The 15154-nt window shown below is 39.6% G+C and overlaps 4 protein-coding genes across 4 annotated transcripts; all 4 read right to left on the bottom strand.

The window, feature by feature from the left end:
- Window positions 1–554: 554 nt before the first annotated feature.
- Window positions 555–2687, bottom strand: LOC137726042 (uncharacterized protein At2g34460, chloroplastic). The gene is made up of 5 exons (XM_068464899.2): window positions 2452–2687; window positions 2150–2368; window positions 1898–2017; window positions 979–1251; window positions 555–872 (listed from the first exon to the last, which is right to left on the bottom strand). Exons 1-5 carry the CDS (start codon window positions 2605–2607, stop codon window positions 708–710), a joined length of 933 nt encoding a protein of 310 aa, XP_068321000.2. The 5' UTR covers window positions 2608–2687; the 3' UTR covers window positions 555–707.
- Window positions 2688–3445: 758 nt separating this feature from the next.
- Window positions 3446–5125, bottom strand: LOC137724422 (uncharacterized protein At2g34460, chloroplastic-like). Its single transcript, XM_068463164.2, has 5 exons — window positions 4878–5125; window positions 4585–4803; window positions 4339–4458; window positions 3919–4191; window positions 3446–3799 (listed from the first exon to the last, which is right to left on the bottom strand). Exons 1-5 carry the CDS (start codon window positions 5121–5123, stop codon window positions 3635–3637), a joined length of 1023 nt encoding a protein of 340 aa, XP_068319265.2. The 5' UTR covers window positions 5124–5125; the 3' UTR covers window positions 3446–3634.
- A 491-nt stretch (window positions 5126–5616) lies between these two features.
- Window positions 5617–10375, bottom strand: LOC137726604 (DNA replication licensing factor MCM3-like). Its single transcript, XM_068465541.2, has 16 exons — window positions 10162–10375; window positions 9974–10071; window positions 9644–9852; window positions 9231–9361; window positions 8912–9150; window positions 8575–8811; window positions 8274–8428; window positions 7980–8188; window positions 7685–7847; window positions 7402–7604; window positions 7118–7177; window positions 6943–7032; window positions 6594–6772; window positions 6418–6486; window positions 6159–6300; window positions 5617–5990 (listed from the first exon to the last, which is right to left on the bottom strand). The coding sequence occupies exons 1-16, from the start codon at window positions 10225–10227 to the stop codon at window positions 5931–5933; spliced, it is 2310 nt and encodes a 769-aa protein (XP_068321642.2). The 5' UTR covers window positions 10228–10375; the 3' UTR covers window positions 5617–5930.
- Window positions 10376–11673: 1298 nt separating this feature from the next.
- On the bottom strand, window positions 11674–14885 carry LOC137725513 (3-oxoacyl-[acyl-carrier-protein] synthase I, chloroplastic). Its single transcript, XM_068464226.2, has 7 exons — window positions 14093–14885; window positions 13116–13547; window positions 12746–12919; window positions 12548–12661; window positions 12356–12457; window positions 12169–12235; window positions 11674–12079 (listed from the first exon to the last, which is right to left on the bottom strand). The coding sequence occupies exons 1-7, from the start codon at window positions 14546–14548 to the stop codon at window positions 12012–12014; spliced, it is 1413 nt and encodes a 470-aa protein (XP_068320327.2). The 5' UTR covers window positions 14549–14885; the 3' UTR covers window positions 11674–12011.
- Between the last annotated feature and the right edge of the window lie 269 nt (window positions 14886–15154).

The raw sequence follows: 15154 nt of genomic DNA, 5'->3' as shown, positions 1-15154 counted from the left end.
TTCAAATATTCCAAGTAATTGCCTGGAAAGAGATTATATTCTCCTAACCTTGCAATTTTAAACACAGGCCACACCACTCCCAAATCATTTTGTTTGCGGTTAAAGTAACATAATTTGACAGGTGTCGGGCTCCCATTTGCTCAGCTCCTTAATCCCCTACCTATAAAACCCACTTAAGCTTCCTCATTTTCCTCAAACCAAAAGCATTAGCACACTTCTTCCACTTGTGACTTGAGATTTAGTGTTCAGAAGAAGAAGAAAATATGGAGGGGTGCAAAATGGCCATGGTTTTCACCATCTGCATGATTGTTCTTGTGAGCTTCGCGTCGCTCGGAGCTGCTGAAGATGTTGGTGTTCCTGCACCTGCACCGATGGAGAGCACCGCGGCTGCTCTAGGTGTTCCTGCTGCTGCACTAGGAGCCATGGCTTCTTTGCTGGCCTTCTTCTTTTAAACTTGTTCATTTAAGTTCCCCATCATGTTTTTTTTCTTGCTTAATTTCTTTTGGAAGTGATGTTCAATTTCTTTATGGTTAATATAATTTGATTTCAAGAAATCAAGAAAATTGTTCATAATTAAGTTTCAGTTCTTTCATATATATATATATATATTATACCGATATAATAAAAAAAAAAGAGTAATGCAAAAGGAATATAGGCAAAGCAACATAGTAATCTGGATTCCGGAATGACACTGAGTGTGTGAAAGATCACCGTTGCTTGATGGAACCGAAAAGATCCTCATACGAACGCTTAGGGGCATCAGGCCGCGAAACTATCTCCACAACCTTGTAAGACGCTTCAGGATTCAGTAATGCCTCGACAGCCACTTCTGCAACCAGGTCTCTAGAGATGCTGCCTTCCGAAAGAGTGTCCTATCAAGAGAGATCATAGACAATAATAAGTTAAAGCAACTCAGGTTTTCGTACTTAACAAGATTAAATGGGGAGAGTTCTCAAAGTGTGAAGAAAATTGTGTTACCTCTGGCTCCATTACAAGATTTCCGGTTGGAGGGTCGTTTCTCAACCCACCGGGCCTTATAATCGTGTAGTTTATACCCGATTTCCTGATATAATTCTCTGCCTGAAGCTTTGCTATTAAGGTGAGCCCAAAAACATTGAGGAAGATGTAAGCTGGGTTGAGAATCTGCCCCATTGCTGCTCCATTGACCAAGATGGAACTCACAAGAATAAACCGGTTCACACCAAGTTTACGGCATGCTTCAACGAGGTTGACTGTGCCAAAATTATCAACCTGCACTAAATCAACCGTTTTCAGACATCAAAACATGTTCGAATAACGAATGTTCTTTCAATTACAACCTGGACTAAAATTATCTTATTTCAGATAGCAGAACACAGGGCTAGCCGCTTTCTAGGGTGCATCTACAGAACCATCAAATATTTAGTGCCATTAGAGTTGCATTATGTACCGAAGCCAAGAAAAAGTATGAATTCGTTTCCCACTCGATGTTCGAATAATGAATGTTCTTTACATTACTAGCTAAAGGCTAAAACTCAGGATTTTGAAGGCATGAATTTGAAGCATCACTCATTTGCTATAGTAAAACTGAAACAAGAAACTACTTAAAGATTGAACTTAATCAAACACCAATCGAAAATCAACGGTGGACTACATAAAGATAGAAGTAGTATTAAGATTACAGAAAGATGGACTACTGATCAACGCCGATACCATCCCCAACTCAATCACTTGCACAGTCTAGCAGGCGTAGGGTTTTATACAAAAGGCCTCGATGCAATTAGCTGAACCACTCGTTATATAGTCTATTTTTCGTTTGCCAGGTTTCTGATGTGGGAAGTTTACATTTTTTCAACAAGTTGCTTCACAAAGTAAAAGAAATAGGTGTTAATTGCACAGATAAAAGAATCAAAGTGACCTTCCATGGAGCAAACACATCCCATCCGTAGCTGAATCCAGTGGCACAAATCACAGCTTCTGAATCATCACTTATCACTTCTGCTAACTTAGCAGAACCATCTGTCACATCTGCCTTCACCTGCAAACAATCACAAGAAATCGTTTCATCGAAAACCCAAAAAATATAAACATTCCCCAAAACAAAACGAAAAACCCAATTGAGTTTCCAGCATGAATCAATACCAGCATTTGAAATTCTGAAGAAACTCACAATTTGAAGAGCTGGGTTGTCTGAGGGAAGGCTAGCTTTCGCTTTCTCCAAGTTCCGAACTCCGGCTTTAACTGAGAAACCCTTGGCCAGCAGCTGCTCAACAATTCTTTTACCAGTATTTCCAGTGGCACCAGCCACAAATATTTTCTTCTTCCCAATCACATTGGTCTCAGTTGAACTTGTCTCTGTAACTTCCTCTGTAATTTCACCCCCTTCCATCTAAACCAGAGATTAACATGTTGATAGTTAAAAACAAACATTAATGGCGTTGGGGAGAGAGAGAGAGAGAGAGAGAGAGAGACCTGAGTGGACTTTAGGATGGGAAAGGACCTGGTGTTGGAGGAGAAGGAAACCAGAGAGAAGGGTTTGATGGTGGAGGTGGAAAGAGGAGGGAGGAGGTGGTGAGTGCAGAGACGGTGAGGAGGGTTTCTGAGAATGAGAGGCAGAGGAGCTGCCATTTGCTTTATCTTGCTCCCTTGAAACTTCTACTTTTTTCTTGTCCTCCAAGTCCAACCAACAGCGAGACCCTGTCCTGTCTTGGCTTCCCAGTTGCCGTGTGGGACTGTGGATGGGCAGCTTCCACATCAGTGTTTTTTAGGAGAATTTTAAGGAAAAATTACATTTTTACACTAAAAATTAATCATAGTACTATTCATTTTACCATTTATTTTATCATTATCGTTACAACTCAAAGTTTTCAAACCATTTTCATTAATTTTCCTTTTTTCTAGGGCCCATTTCCTCCCTTTATTGGGGTTTTTCTTTTGCCTTCTTATTGGAGAGATTTTTTACTGCGACGTAAACACGGGATGGTACACCATGTGTCACTATACAAATTGTGAGATATATGTGTTAAAAATTTAATAACTTGAAAAATAAAAATTTTCACCACTTATATAAAAACACATGATGTACTATTCGTGTTCCGATCATAATAAAAAATTTCTTTTCTTATTGAGTCGGCTATGGAACGCACGTCCGTTCTTTTTTTAGGTATGTTTATAAAGATGATTTGAATTTAAGTTGTGCAAGTTAAGGATTTAAGTTGAGGATGTCCTTAACTTCATCCTATTTCTATTTCTAGGGTGTTGTTCAACGATCGAAATCGTTTAGTTGTAAGATTTTCATTCAAGCATTACCGATGTAAAAAATCGGATAAATCAACATTTTTTTAGCCATTCAATTATTCATAATTTCATTTCAATTTTATCTAACAAACTATGGTTTTTATGCTGGTTTAAGAGGACCGAACATTTTCAGATTTGGATGATTATTTTTGCAAGGATGACATTTGAATAAGGCGTTAAAATATAGACGGTTCTGATCATTGAAGATATTACGAGATAGTCTTAAAAAAATATAAGGACATGAGTAATAGGGTCATCATAACATATCTGCATTAATTTTGATCAAGCATGCTATCTGCAATCTCTGAATCAGAAGGCCTCTAAACTAAAACTTTTGTGTAACCAAACTGATCAGAGGTCACCGGTGAGCGATTGAACTAAAAAGTTCGCCACATGAACGCTTGGGGGCGTCGGGCCGCGAAACTATTTCTACAACCTTGTAAGATGCTTCAGGGCGGATCAGCGCCGCAACTGCTACTTCTGCAACCTGATCTCTTGAGATTATGCCTTGATAAAGAGTGTCCTATACCAAGAGAGAGCAGAGATAGAACATAGAATTTGAAGCAATAACTAAGGTTTTCGTACGGAAACAAGACTAAATGAGAAAGAACATAAAGGCTGATGAAAATTGTGTTAACATACCGCTGACTCCATCACAAGATTTCCAGTTGGAGGCTCGTCTCTCAACCCGCCAGGCCTGATTATCGTATAGTTTATGCCCGACTCCCTAACATATTGTTCCGCGCGAAGCTTTGATATCAAGGCGAATCCAAAAACATTAAGATAGATGTAAGCTGGATTGAGAATCTGGCCCATTGCTGCTCCATTGACTAAAATGGAACTCACAAGGATAAACCTAGTCACACCAAGTTTCCGGCATGCCTCTACAAGGTTGATTGTGCCCAAATTATCAACCTGCAGTAAATTTACCTCTTTCAGAACGCCGGTTAATGTTATGCGTTCATAAATCAGTGGAAAACCAATTATTTGCAACGTAAAGATTTTGCTTCATAAGCAAAATGGACATAAAGGTCGACTGCATAAATAGAGAATCGAAGTGACCTTCCATGGAGCATACAAATTCCATCCAGGGCGACATCCCGTGGCACAAATCACAGCTTCTGAATCATCGCTTATCGCATCTGCTAGCTTCACATAACCCTCTGTCACGTCTGCTTTCACCTACAAACAAAAATGCAAGTCATTCTTTCATCCAAAACCCCAGACATTAAGCAATCCCAAAAACAGCAAAGACCCAACTGAGTTTCTAGCATGAGGCCTGCACTTGAAATATTTGAAGAAACTCACGATTTCAAGAGCTGGGTTGTCTTGGGGGAGGCTAGTTTTTGCTTTGTCCAGGTCTCGAACTCCAGCTTTAACCCGAAAACCTTTAACCAGTAGCTGCTCAACGATCCTTCTGCCGGTACTTCCAGTAGCACCTGCCACAAAAATCTTCTTTTTCCCAATGGTACTCCACTTGATTTCATTCCCCTCAGTAACTACATCTGTAGAATCAATCCCTTCCATCTGAAAACCAAGTTATAAAAAACATTGATTGCATGATCTTCACACAGAGAGAGAGAGAGAGAGAGAGAGAGTACCTTGGTGGAATTAAGGATGGGAAGAGACTTGAAATTGTGTGGAGAGTTGGAAATTGCAGAGATGAGTTTGGTGGTGGTTTGCATTACGGAAAGAGAGTGGCGGCGATCGGGGCTGGGGAAGGAGCGAATGGAGCAGGTGAGACGACGGCGAGGAGGGTTTTTGTGAAAGAGAGGAGGCGGAGTAGGGTTCCTACAGCAGAATTCTTGTCCTCCAAGTCTAACACGCACGCCGTCTTGGCATGCCATTACGCCCTGCCTTGCTGCCTCTTTAACTTCCCCTACATTTTTTCTTCTTCTTTCTTTGGCTTATATTATAAGTATAAAGTCACAAAACCTTCAAACTTCCACTTTCCTTTCTTTTTGAAGGGGTTTTTTTTTCTTTCTCTTTCCTTTTCTTTCATCGCCATATTAACTAAATTTTTTATAAGACTATTCTAAGTTAATTTGATTTTTGAGGAGAGGAGTTTGAACTTGGGTTGTCAATAAATTATTCGTTTGGATGAGATGTTTGATGTTATTTATATTGTTTAACAATTGGACTTAAATAGTAGATGTTCACTGTCACCGTAGCATCATGTGCGGCGTCATGTGCTATCATACAACGTCATGTGTATGAAGGCTTACAAAGATCATTAGAGTGTAACGCCACGTTAGCTGATATACCCGTGTCATGTAAATTGTTAGAATTTGTAGTGTTTTTCAATGCTCGTCGCACTAATGTAGCCATCGCCCTCGCTTGTTTAGTATCCTATCAGGTCATGAATATTATGCAACAAATTTTCCACCATCCATAAAAATAGATTTATGCAAAGGAAAACAGATTACATTAATGAAAATCTACTTCTTAATTCAAGGTCTAAGAACCACAGACAAGAAGATACACGAGGCCAACACACCGAAGGCAAAATCAGTATTCGCCTCCATAGATGCGCGACGGGTCCAATCTGTTGCCAAATTTTGCACTCCCTGGAATTCACGACTTGGAAGTGAAGCAAATCCATCTCAGCAACATACATACCTACAATTACGTATTGCAGGTGATCCTTTACCAACTCATGATATTATGAACACTGTTCCACCATCTACCATCACTATGTTTCTCTTTCGGAGTTCCTGAACATTATCAAGTTCGTTTGTTATTATTTATCCTTCATGCGCAAAGATGCTAGCTTGAAAAAAAATAAAGCGCAGAACTAAAAAGTTAAAAGAGTTAAAGATTTTAGCACAGAGATTGCAAGACGCTCGTACAGTATGTCTTCCGTGAATTTAATGAAAATTTACCTCTAATAGGAAGCTTATCTCTGTACTTGAATAAGGAACACTTGCTCCGTCATTGATAGCATTCTCTAAGGCCTCAACAGATATGCTGTCCGAGCGCTGTACTGTACGTACTTGATTTAAAACATCAGTAAGTGCTTTTAACCTGCAGGTGCAGAAGGAATAAAGAAATTGAAATGGCATTAGAAACAAACGACTCAGATATGAATTAAACAAAATAAAAAACAGAAGAGCAGCATGGGTTGGTGCTACTAGGCAGAACCTTTCCGAAGAGTTATCAGCAGCAGCAGATTCAGTGTGAGGGTCGACATCCATGGGTTCAGTTGTTGAACTAACAAAGGCAAAACAAGAGAAAACAAGTTAAATGAATGTTGTGAATTTGACAGCACAGATAACATCAATTTGTGGATACAGGCAATTTCTGGAAAGTACACTTACTCTTCATTCCCAGTACCATTGCCAGACCCATTATCTTGACCTGCAGGATGGTTAGCTCTGCCGTTCCTCTCCAATTCTCGCTCTCTTTCTTGCTCGCGCTCCTCCATGTCAGTCAACTCTTTGTGATAAATTGCAAAATTTAAAACTTTGAGAGCAGCATCAACATCAGACTTTGAAACCTGTTAAGGTAGATTTATCATTACTTTTGAGTTTGATGAACGTTACAATTGACAGTCACAGAACACATAAACTGATGAAGAAACCACAGTTTTGATTCCACAGATAAATGAAAGAGCAGAATGAACTTGTCCCGTTTGGTCTTTATTAATCATTAAAGTTGACAAGGTACCTTTCTGCTCAACTTTAATTTTGCATGAGCAGTTGAGAGACGAATTATGGTTTCTAATGTTCTGGCGGTAATTGGAAGTGTTCCTCCAGTCTGAATAACAAAATTGATATCAGATTATAGTCAGAAAGTCACTGCATTGACCATGCCTAAATATACAATGATGACAAATGCTGACCTTTGCATTTGAACTGGCATTTCTGAGTTCTGCATACGCTGTTGCAATTTGTTCAGAGGCCTGTTGGAAAAAAAAAAATTGTTATTAGCTGTCAGACAGATTCATAATGCACTGATCAGGTCAGGAAGACAAGTTCATAAACTAACTGAAAAGGCTCTCCACAAGAAAGAGATTATATGGCAGACTGCACAAGTAAGATTCTAAGATAAGCAACCAAATGGCGTAACCTGGGAAACCATACGTATATTATTGAGTAAATAAATCACCAGATAAAGAACCAGTACCTCATCAGTCAGATCAGGCTCAATCCTATTCTTTGCATAATGAATATACTTTTTAAGAAACTTGATTGTGAGCGTATCACGCTTTCGACCCCTATCGGTTTTTTTCCCATGTAGCATTCGGTTATACTTAACAAACACAGATGAGTCATTATCAGTTTCATCTTCTCTTCCAAATGCCGAGCTCCCATCAAGCATTGCCTCACCTGCGCTTATAAGTTAGTGAAACTCATTTTGTACTTCTCAAAGATCATAAAACATAAACAGGAGATTTCTGCTTTAGTACCTCCAGTTGCAGAACGATACCGATGCATGCGCAACACATGCTCTGAGACATGACGGTCAATGTCAGGATCCATTTGATCCAATACAATAAACAGTAAATCAAAACGAGAGAGCAAAGAGTCTGGAAGTCCAATATTCTTTGTTGGTGTCAATGAGCGATCATACTGCATGATTCATAAAAAAGCCAGCGTTAAAAAATTAGACTAAACTAATTAAATAAATAAAAAGCGATAGTCAGAACAACAAATTGCAAATATGTTATCAAATGGTTGATGACCATTAGCTGTGTCACTTACAGAACCATATATGGGATTTGCAGCAGCCACCACACTGCACCGTGCATTGAGGGATGCATGGATACCAGCTTTGGCAATAGTTACAGTCTGCTGCTCCATAACTTCATGTATGGCAACACGATCTTGATCATTCATTTTGTCAAATTCATCAATACAGACAACACCACGATCAGCAAGAACCATCGCACCAGCTTCTAGCCTTCGCTCCCCTGATAACAGACAGATTAGTATCTTCCTGGTAATAACATCATATAATGCAAAAGTTGAACCACAAGAGATGGAATACGTTATTACCTGTTTCTTGATCCGAAGTAACAGCAGCTGTCAAACCAACACCAGAAGAACCCCGGCCTGTAGTTGATATTGCCAATGGAGCAATGTTCATAATTGCTCTTAGAAGTTGAGATTTGGCAACAGAAGGATCACCAACCATCATCATGTTAATGTCACTAAAAGAAAAGAAAAGACATTGTTTGATCAAGATTCAATTTTATGCTAAAGGAACACTAAGGCAGGCCTTAGAAAAGAAGGGACCAGATAGACAAGAACAATTAGGACGGTAAAATCAAACGGAAAGTTTTGAATCATAACTTACCCTCGTAAGTGAGTACCATTCTTTAAGTTCTTTTCCATTCCACCAAGCATTAGCAATATTACTGCTTTCTTTATCCATGAATGTCCATAAATAGAGGGTGCAATTGAATTCCCAAGCAGGTCAAATGTATCACTTCTTTCTGCTATCTTTTTTATGTTCTTTATGTCATCAGGACTGTAAATTGGTGCATTTGCTTCTTTGTTGAGCAGCGAAACGTTGTTCGCTATGAGAACAGTCCTACACAAACAAGGCCATTAAGTCTATGTATAAAACTAGAATACATTATTGTTTAGATAAACAAGATAAGAACTTTTGCAGTCCTCGTGGTTGAAACTACCTGAATACTCCATTCACGCTTCCCTTACTTTTACCAGGTAGAGCTTTGTAAATCCCTACAATCGCCACACGGTCTCCTGGTTTGCATGAATCAACGAGGTCATCCTCAACTATGACATCCACTGTCCGCGGAAGCTGACCAGGAGCAGAGTTCTCATGAACTTCTTGCATAGATAAAGTTTGATGATCTTTGTATTTGCATAGTCCATACTCAGTCACCAATAAGTTACCATTTTCGTCCTGTGGCAATATATTTTCAAAAAAAGTCCCTTCTCCGACGATATAATAACATACAATTAAAGCGAAAAACTTGAGATTACCCTAGTAGGATAAACTGCTCCTGTAGGCAAGCCCATATTGGATGTAATGTCTCGGTATTCTCGAGAGGTGAAGTTTCCGGTACTAGGGCAGAAGTGAACACTCTTAACAACTTTTGGCCTCACAAGAGAACCTACAAATGAGTTAGTTACCAGGTTAGACTCACCCATAGCCAACATTCCCAACAAAAACATATTGATATATTTCATTAGCTGAACTGAAAACTAAGCAAACGAAGAATCTTAGGGTTTATGATTTTCTAGTCTAAATCAACACCACTAGCCTTGAATTCCCCATAAAATTGTTTCTTTTATTTACGTTTTTCCTCAAATTTTAATCAAGAAAGGCTATTTCCGAGACGTAAATCGAGCATGAAATGAAAGCAAAAGTAGAAGGCAGGGGAGGAAGAAGGTACATTTGGTGACAATGCCCTGGACGCAAACCATGGAACCAATGTACTCGGAGAGCAGATCTCTCGGCGTGACACGGCGCGAGACGAAAGCCCCTTCAAACCCCACCAGAAGTTGTTCTCCTTGCTTAAGGTACCTGGGGTCAATCCTGTTGGCGATTTCAGTGGCCGCATCGTTGAAGGATTGCATATAATCACTTGGATTTCTCAGAATCCTGAAAATTGAAAACCGAAGGCAAAATTAAACTAGGATTCTTCTGAAATCAATTTGGGGATAGTAGAAGTTGAGCAAAACTAGCTAGTGATGAGTTTGGTTGATGAGAAAAGTAAATGAACCTGGAACCGATTTCGCCGTAGGAGTGGAGATCGGAGATGTCGACGATGAGGCGGCGGCGGTTGTGGTTGAGGACGGCCTTGATTTCGTCCATGTATATCTGCGCAATACTTTAACTAGTTAGAGAGAGAAAGCAAGAGAGTTGGAGAAAGAGAGAGAGAGAGAGAGGAAGAGGAGGAGGAGGACATACGCCATCTTCCAAGAAAGCAAGGAGCTCTCGGCGGTGATTTGCCCTAACTTCTTCGCTGATGTCCATTTCGCTTCAAGCTCGTTTTCTGCAGAGAAGAGAAGAGAAGATCGGCGACGACGGCGATTGAGAGTTTGATATGGTGAGCGACTGCTCAGAGCTATCCAATCCCCCTTTTTTCAGTCTAGGTCTATTTATTTTGGCGGGAAAATGATGGAGCTTTCCCCTTCCTTTGGCGCCAATATCATCGTCCTATGCCACGCTGTCGCTTTCCTTTTTCCTTTTTTTTTCGATAGAACTGTCGATTTTTATTCTTATTCTTCAAAAATATTTTTATTTTTATTTTTACCTGACTAATAATTATAGTAATTATATTTCTCTTTCGATGCACAACGGAGGAAGAGTTTCCTCATTCTCGTGCGCATGATTCGGGTAGATTGTGTAATAATAATAATAATAATATATCTTCATATAAAAACTGTATTGCCATTTCATTATTAATCAAGATGCTAGACGCTAGTAGGGCAGCATGCTGGAGCCTAGCGTCTAGACGGCTAGACGAGGCCTAGGCATATTTAAATAAATCTATTATATTTCATGTATATAAGTATTTGTTTATACTTAAAATATATATAATTTCATCGTAAACTATTAATATATATATATTATGAAGTATTGAAGCATAATGAAAACATGAGAACAAGCATATAATGTGTGTTCATTTAAATATACAACAAGTCCCTAATAATTTATTGTAAAAAATAAAATCCAAAATGAAAGTTATATATTTTGTCTAAATGAGTTGCAACTTATGCGGGTGCCTAGATGGTCTAGGCGGGCGTCTCAGCAGTTTTATGAACTTTTTCTTAATTTTCAAACACGTAGGTATTAATCGGGACAGTGGCCTACCGCCTAGGCAGAAATTTTTAGAATAGTGCTGTTAATATGACGGGAATCAAGGAATGAAAAAGATTATTCAAAAGCTTCGAATTCTAGAAGTTCATGATACGTACCGCTAAAGCCCAATAATATGAGTGAAATAGGCTCGCATGCCTATCAAATATACATTAATCGAGGTGATGGCTAGCCGCTTAACTTTTAGGCGGGATCTAGACGGCGCCAAGCGGAATTTTTTAGAACAATGCTATTAATATGACGGGAATCAAGGAATGAAAAAGATTATTAAAAAATTTGAAGTTCTAGAAGTTCATGATACGTACCGCAAAAGCCCAATATTATGAGTAAAATAGGCTCGTCTGCCCATCCAATAGCGACAAACATATCAAAATACCAACACGTTACCGACCATCTACATAGCATTCATATTATTAATACCATCAATATTCTGATTACATAGATACCGATTTACTTGTGGGTAGAAGTCTATGTGACAAGCAACCAACCCAAATTTCTCTAACTCAAAATTGTCCTCAACCAACTTGAAGGTTTTGTTACACACAAGCTGCTAATACAAAATATGCAAAGAGAGGCAAATCCACGCATAAGTCTTCATGATATGGTAACGGGAGGACAATTTGAATTTCAAATATGGTAACGGGAGAGCGCTGTAGCAAATTGAGCGAAACTTGGCTACACCCGCGTATGCATTTCCTGTATCTATAACCATCAGATAATTCGAAGAAAGAACAAAAAACATAACATTCTAGTTTCCTCACAGAACCAGGTATCTAGAAACGACTTGCGTCCATAAAAAGAAAAAATGAACATTTCTGAATCATTACAAAACTACAAATGGACTCAAATGTAAACTGATCAAGCTTGCCTCCGGAATAAATTATGATCTCCTCTAAGCATCGTCGATGTACTACAAAACTTGAACGCACGTTGGATGATCAGGGCTTGAACGCAGAGAAGGCAACGACAGAGTTATGTCCACCAAATCCAAATGAATTCGATATGGCTGAAAAAACACACGAAAGTTTATTTGAACGGTATTTGAGCAATTGGAAATGTAAAGGCACTGGGAGTTTCAAGGTTTGGCCTTCTTACCAACATTCACTTCATGCTGCTGCTTTACATTGGGAACAGTGTCAAACTCCACTGAAGGCTCTGGGTTCTGTTTCATGAAAGACATGCCACACATCGGAAACCATTACTATAATGTTTCAAATACGAGAAATCAAACTAACGCTATGCTGGAGAAACCAAGTCCAAAATCATAGCAACAATAACATACAAATTGGTTTATGGAAGGATGCAGCCATCCAGTTGTTATGGCTTTAATGACAGCAATAGCTTCCAAACCCCCAGAAGCACCAAGACAGTGGCCTATCATAGACTGAGACAAAGTAAAGGCAAGAAATACGAAGTCAGGAAAGAAACATCATATGAATTATAAAGAGACAGAGGATCAGAGAATAGAGATTGCCTTCGTTGCGTTGATCTTGATATCTTTAGTGTTCGTGAACACCTTCTTTATAGCATTTATCTCGGCAAGGTCACCAGCAAGGGTAGAAGTTGCATGCGCATTGATGTAGTTAACCTGATAAAGTGAGGGAGTTCACTAATGATGATGGGGAACAATCACTATATAACACAAGAAAGGTTTACGGAAAAGAGAGAGTACCTCCTCAGGTGACACACCAGCATCTTCAAGGCATCTCTGTATGCATGTAGATACACCAAGCCCATCAGCTCTTGGATCAGTCATATGATAAGCATCACAGTTAATACCACCTCCCAAGTACTCGGCAATAATTGTAGCACCTCGTTTTGTTGCATGTTCCAAGCTCTCCATTACCTGTCAAAACAAATACCCTTCTTATGTTATGATTAAAATCATAAGACAAAAACTGGGTCAACTGCAGTGTATACATTCAACACCTCAGTCATCGTGAATTCATGATTAGCTGAGATAGAATTTTGTAGCGTTCTGTCTACTAAAAATTAGATTATATGACCATTTTGTTTCAAAATTGAAATCAACGCAGGCTTACCAATACTCCAGCACCTTCGCCCATAACAAAGCCATCTCTATCTCTGTCCCATGGCCTGGAAGCTGTTTTTGGATCATCATTTCTCTGAGACAAGGCCCTGCATGCAACAAACCCTCCCACCCCAACAGGAATTATGGCAGCTTCAGTTCCGCCAGCAATCATCAAATCAGCTTCACCCCGACGAATGTGATTTGCAGCAGCATAGAAGCAATAATTTGAAGTAGCACAAGCAGTCGAAATGGAATAATTGGGTCCCATAAAACCCAGATCAATAGCAAGCAACGCAGACCCCATGTTTGTAATAGCATAAGGAATGAAAAAGGGGGTAATTTTCCTGTGACCTTTCTCTATCAGTGCATGAACACCATCAGAAAAGACAGTAAGACCACCCATTCCAGATCCAACAAGCACCCCAGTCCGCGATTTATCAAGCTGTAAGTGAAGCAAAACCAACCATTTTAGACACTCATTTACACTAATCAGAACACAGAAAAACAAATCCTAACACAACCAAATCAAATTATACACTCCGCACATGTTAACAATTCTTCCATGCACGTCCCAAAATAAGCAAACGATGAAATCCCAGACCCATAGTTTCTAACAGAACCCATTACTCTTACACACAAATCTGCATCAAATCAATCTCAGAAATAACCAAATTGTTCAAATCGGCAAATTAGCACATTCTGTTAAAAACCCATCAAGCTAACGAGCATAATTAAACAATTGCTTTCAAATCAAAGGAAGCAATGACCTAGGAGCACTTATCGGTACACATTATACCGAAAACCCATCAAGCTAATGAGCATAATTGAACAATTAAACACATGCACATCAAAAAAAGCAATGACCTTGGAGCGCTTACCTATCTAAGAAAGAACCAAATCAGCAAATTAACACATTTTGCAAAACCCCATTAAGCTAATTAATATACAGAAACCATTAAACACATGCAAATGAAAGAAAGCAATGACCTTTGAGCGCTGATCGGCGCCAAGATCAGCATCCTCGAGAGCTTTCTTCCCAGCAACAATCGAGTACCGAAGGCAATCGTCGAGCCGTCGATCGTTCTTCCCATCAATGTACCCCTCCGATGAGAACCCGCGGATCTGGCCCCCGAACCGGGTCGGAAACTTGGACGCATCAAACCGGTCAATTGGACCCACACCGCTCTCTCCGGCGAGGAGCTTGTCGTAGTAAGTATTGACGTCGTTGCCGAAGACGGAGACGAGGCCCATTCCGGTGATGACAACCCGCTTCTTCGGGTCCATCTCGCGCTTAGGGGCGGACACGGCGGAGGAGGCGGATATGAATGAGATTCGCCTGGAGGAGTTGGCTGTTCTGGTAGTGACATTGGGGAAATGTGGGGTCCGTTTCCGAATCGGGCTGAGCGGAGCGGGCCGGAGAGTGGAGGATTGGAGGGACTGCATGGCGATGAGAGACAAAGTGAGTGATGAGAGAGAGAGTGGGTGGCGACGCCAACGATGTGAGTTACTTGAAGAAGGAGAATTTTGGTTTGGATTCAACTTTTGAGCTGCTCTCTATTGTCCGTGTGATGCCACGTCACTGTGCGTAGGAGATGAAGAGCTGCAGCTTCAAGCCTTCAACAGCTGAGATTTTCTTTCTATTTTATTTTTTTCATGTATTTCCTAGTCAAACTTCAACAGATATCTTGACACTTTTGTACCTGGCATCCTCACATTGCCAACAGGATCCTCTCCTGATCATTTTGGTGAGGATTTGGAAATCCGTGAATTGTGTTCTTTCATTGTATATTGTACGATTAGTTTTTATCAAGAGTATTATTTATGTTTAATTTTAAATAAAAATATTTAAAATAATTTTTGACCGCACGATGTACGACAAACGGACATAATTGACGGTTTCTCAGGATCTTCACAAAGAAGATCCGTGTTCATTGTCACATATTTTTTTCATTTGTGAATAAAATATCTTAATCGAATAAATTCAATAATTGGAACATCAAGAATTTGAAGATTATTCTGATAAAAATAAAATCATTCAATTGAGGATCG

Source organism: Pyrus communis, chromosome 5 (assembly GCF_041283825.1).
Source record: "Pyrus communis isolate YQ-2024b chromosome 5, ASM4128382v1, whole genome shotgun sequence".
Classification (NCBI taxonomy): domain Eukaryota; kingdom Viridiplantae; phylum Streptophyta; class Magnoliopsida; order Rosales; family Rosaceae; genus Pyrus; species Pyrus communis.
Note: the sequence above shows the minus strand (reverse complement) of the source record. Positions and strands in the feature narration are given on the sequence as shown.

What these genes read in the sequence shown, in the direction of transcription:
- LOC137726604 (XM_068465541.2), bottom strand. Translation starts at nt 10,227, where the DNA reads ATGGACATCAGCGAAGAAGTTAGGGCAAATCACCGCCGAGAGCTCCTT. An exon ending in AATGGTACTCACTTACGAGG is followed by an intron (nt 8,429 to 8,574) that starts GTAAGTTATGAT and finishes CTTTTCTTTTAG; the next exon opens with TGACATTAACATGATGATGG. An exon ending in AATTAAAGTTGAGCAGAAAG is followed by an intron (nt 6,773 to 6,942) that starts GTACCTTGTCAA and finishes CTACCTTAACAG; the next exon opens with GTTTCAAAGTCTGATGTTGA.
- LOC137725513 (XM_068464226.2), bottom strand. Translation starts at nt 14,548, where the DNA reads ATGCAGTCCCTCCAATCCTCCACTCTCCGGCCCGCTCCGCTCAGCCCG. An exon ending in GCGCCGATCAGCGCTCAAAG is followed by an intron (nt 13,548 to 14,092) that starts GTCATTGCTTTC and finishes CTTCACTTACAG; the next exon opens with CTTGATAAATCGCGGACTGG. An exon ending in GCGAAGGTGCTGGAGTATTG is followed by an intron (nt 12,920 to 13,115) that starts GTAAGCCTGCGT and finishes TTGTTTTGACAG; the next exon opens with GTAATGGAGAGCTTGGAACA.
- LOC137726042 (XM_068464899.2), bottom strand. Translation starts at nt 2,607, where the DNA reads ATGGCAGCTCCTCTGCCTCTCATTCTCAGAAACCCTCCTCACCGTCTC. An exon ending in ACAACCCAGCTCTTCAAATT is followed by an intron (nt 2,018 to 2,149) that starts GTGAGTTTCTTC and finishes GATTGTTTGCAG; the next exon opens with GTGAAGGCAGATGTGACAGA. An exon ending in ATGTGTTTGCTCCATGGAAG is followed by an intron (nt 1,252 to 1,897) that starts GTCACTTTGATT and finishes GATTTAGTGCAG; the next exon opens with GTTGATAATTTTGGCACAGT.
- LOC137724422 (XM_068463164.2), bottom strand. Translation starts at nt 5,123, where the DNA reads ATGGCATGCCAAGACGGCGTGCGTGTTAGACTTGGAGGACAAGAATTC. An exon ending in ACAACCCAGCTCTTGAAATC is followed by an intron (nt 4,459 to 4,584) that starts GTGAGTTTCTTC and finishes TTTTGTTTGTAG; the next exon opens with GTGAAAGCAGACGTGACAGA. An exon ending in ATTTGTATGCTCCATGGAAG is followed by an intron (nt 4,192 to 4,338) that starts GTCACTTCGATT and finishes AATTTACTGCAG; the next exon opens with GTTGATAATTTGGGCACAAT.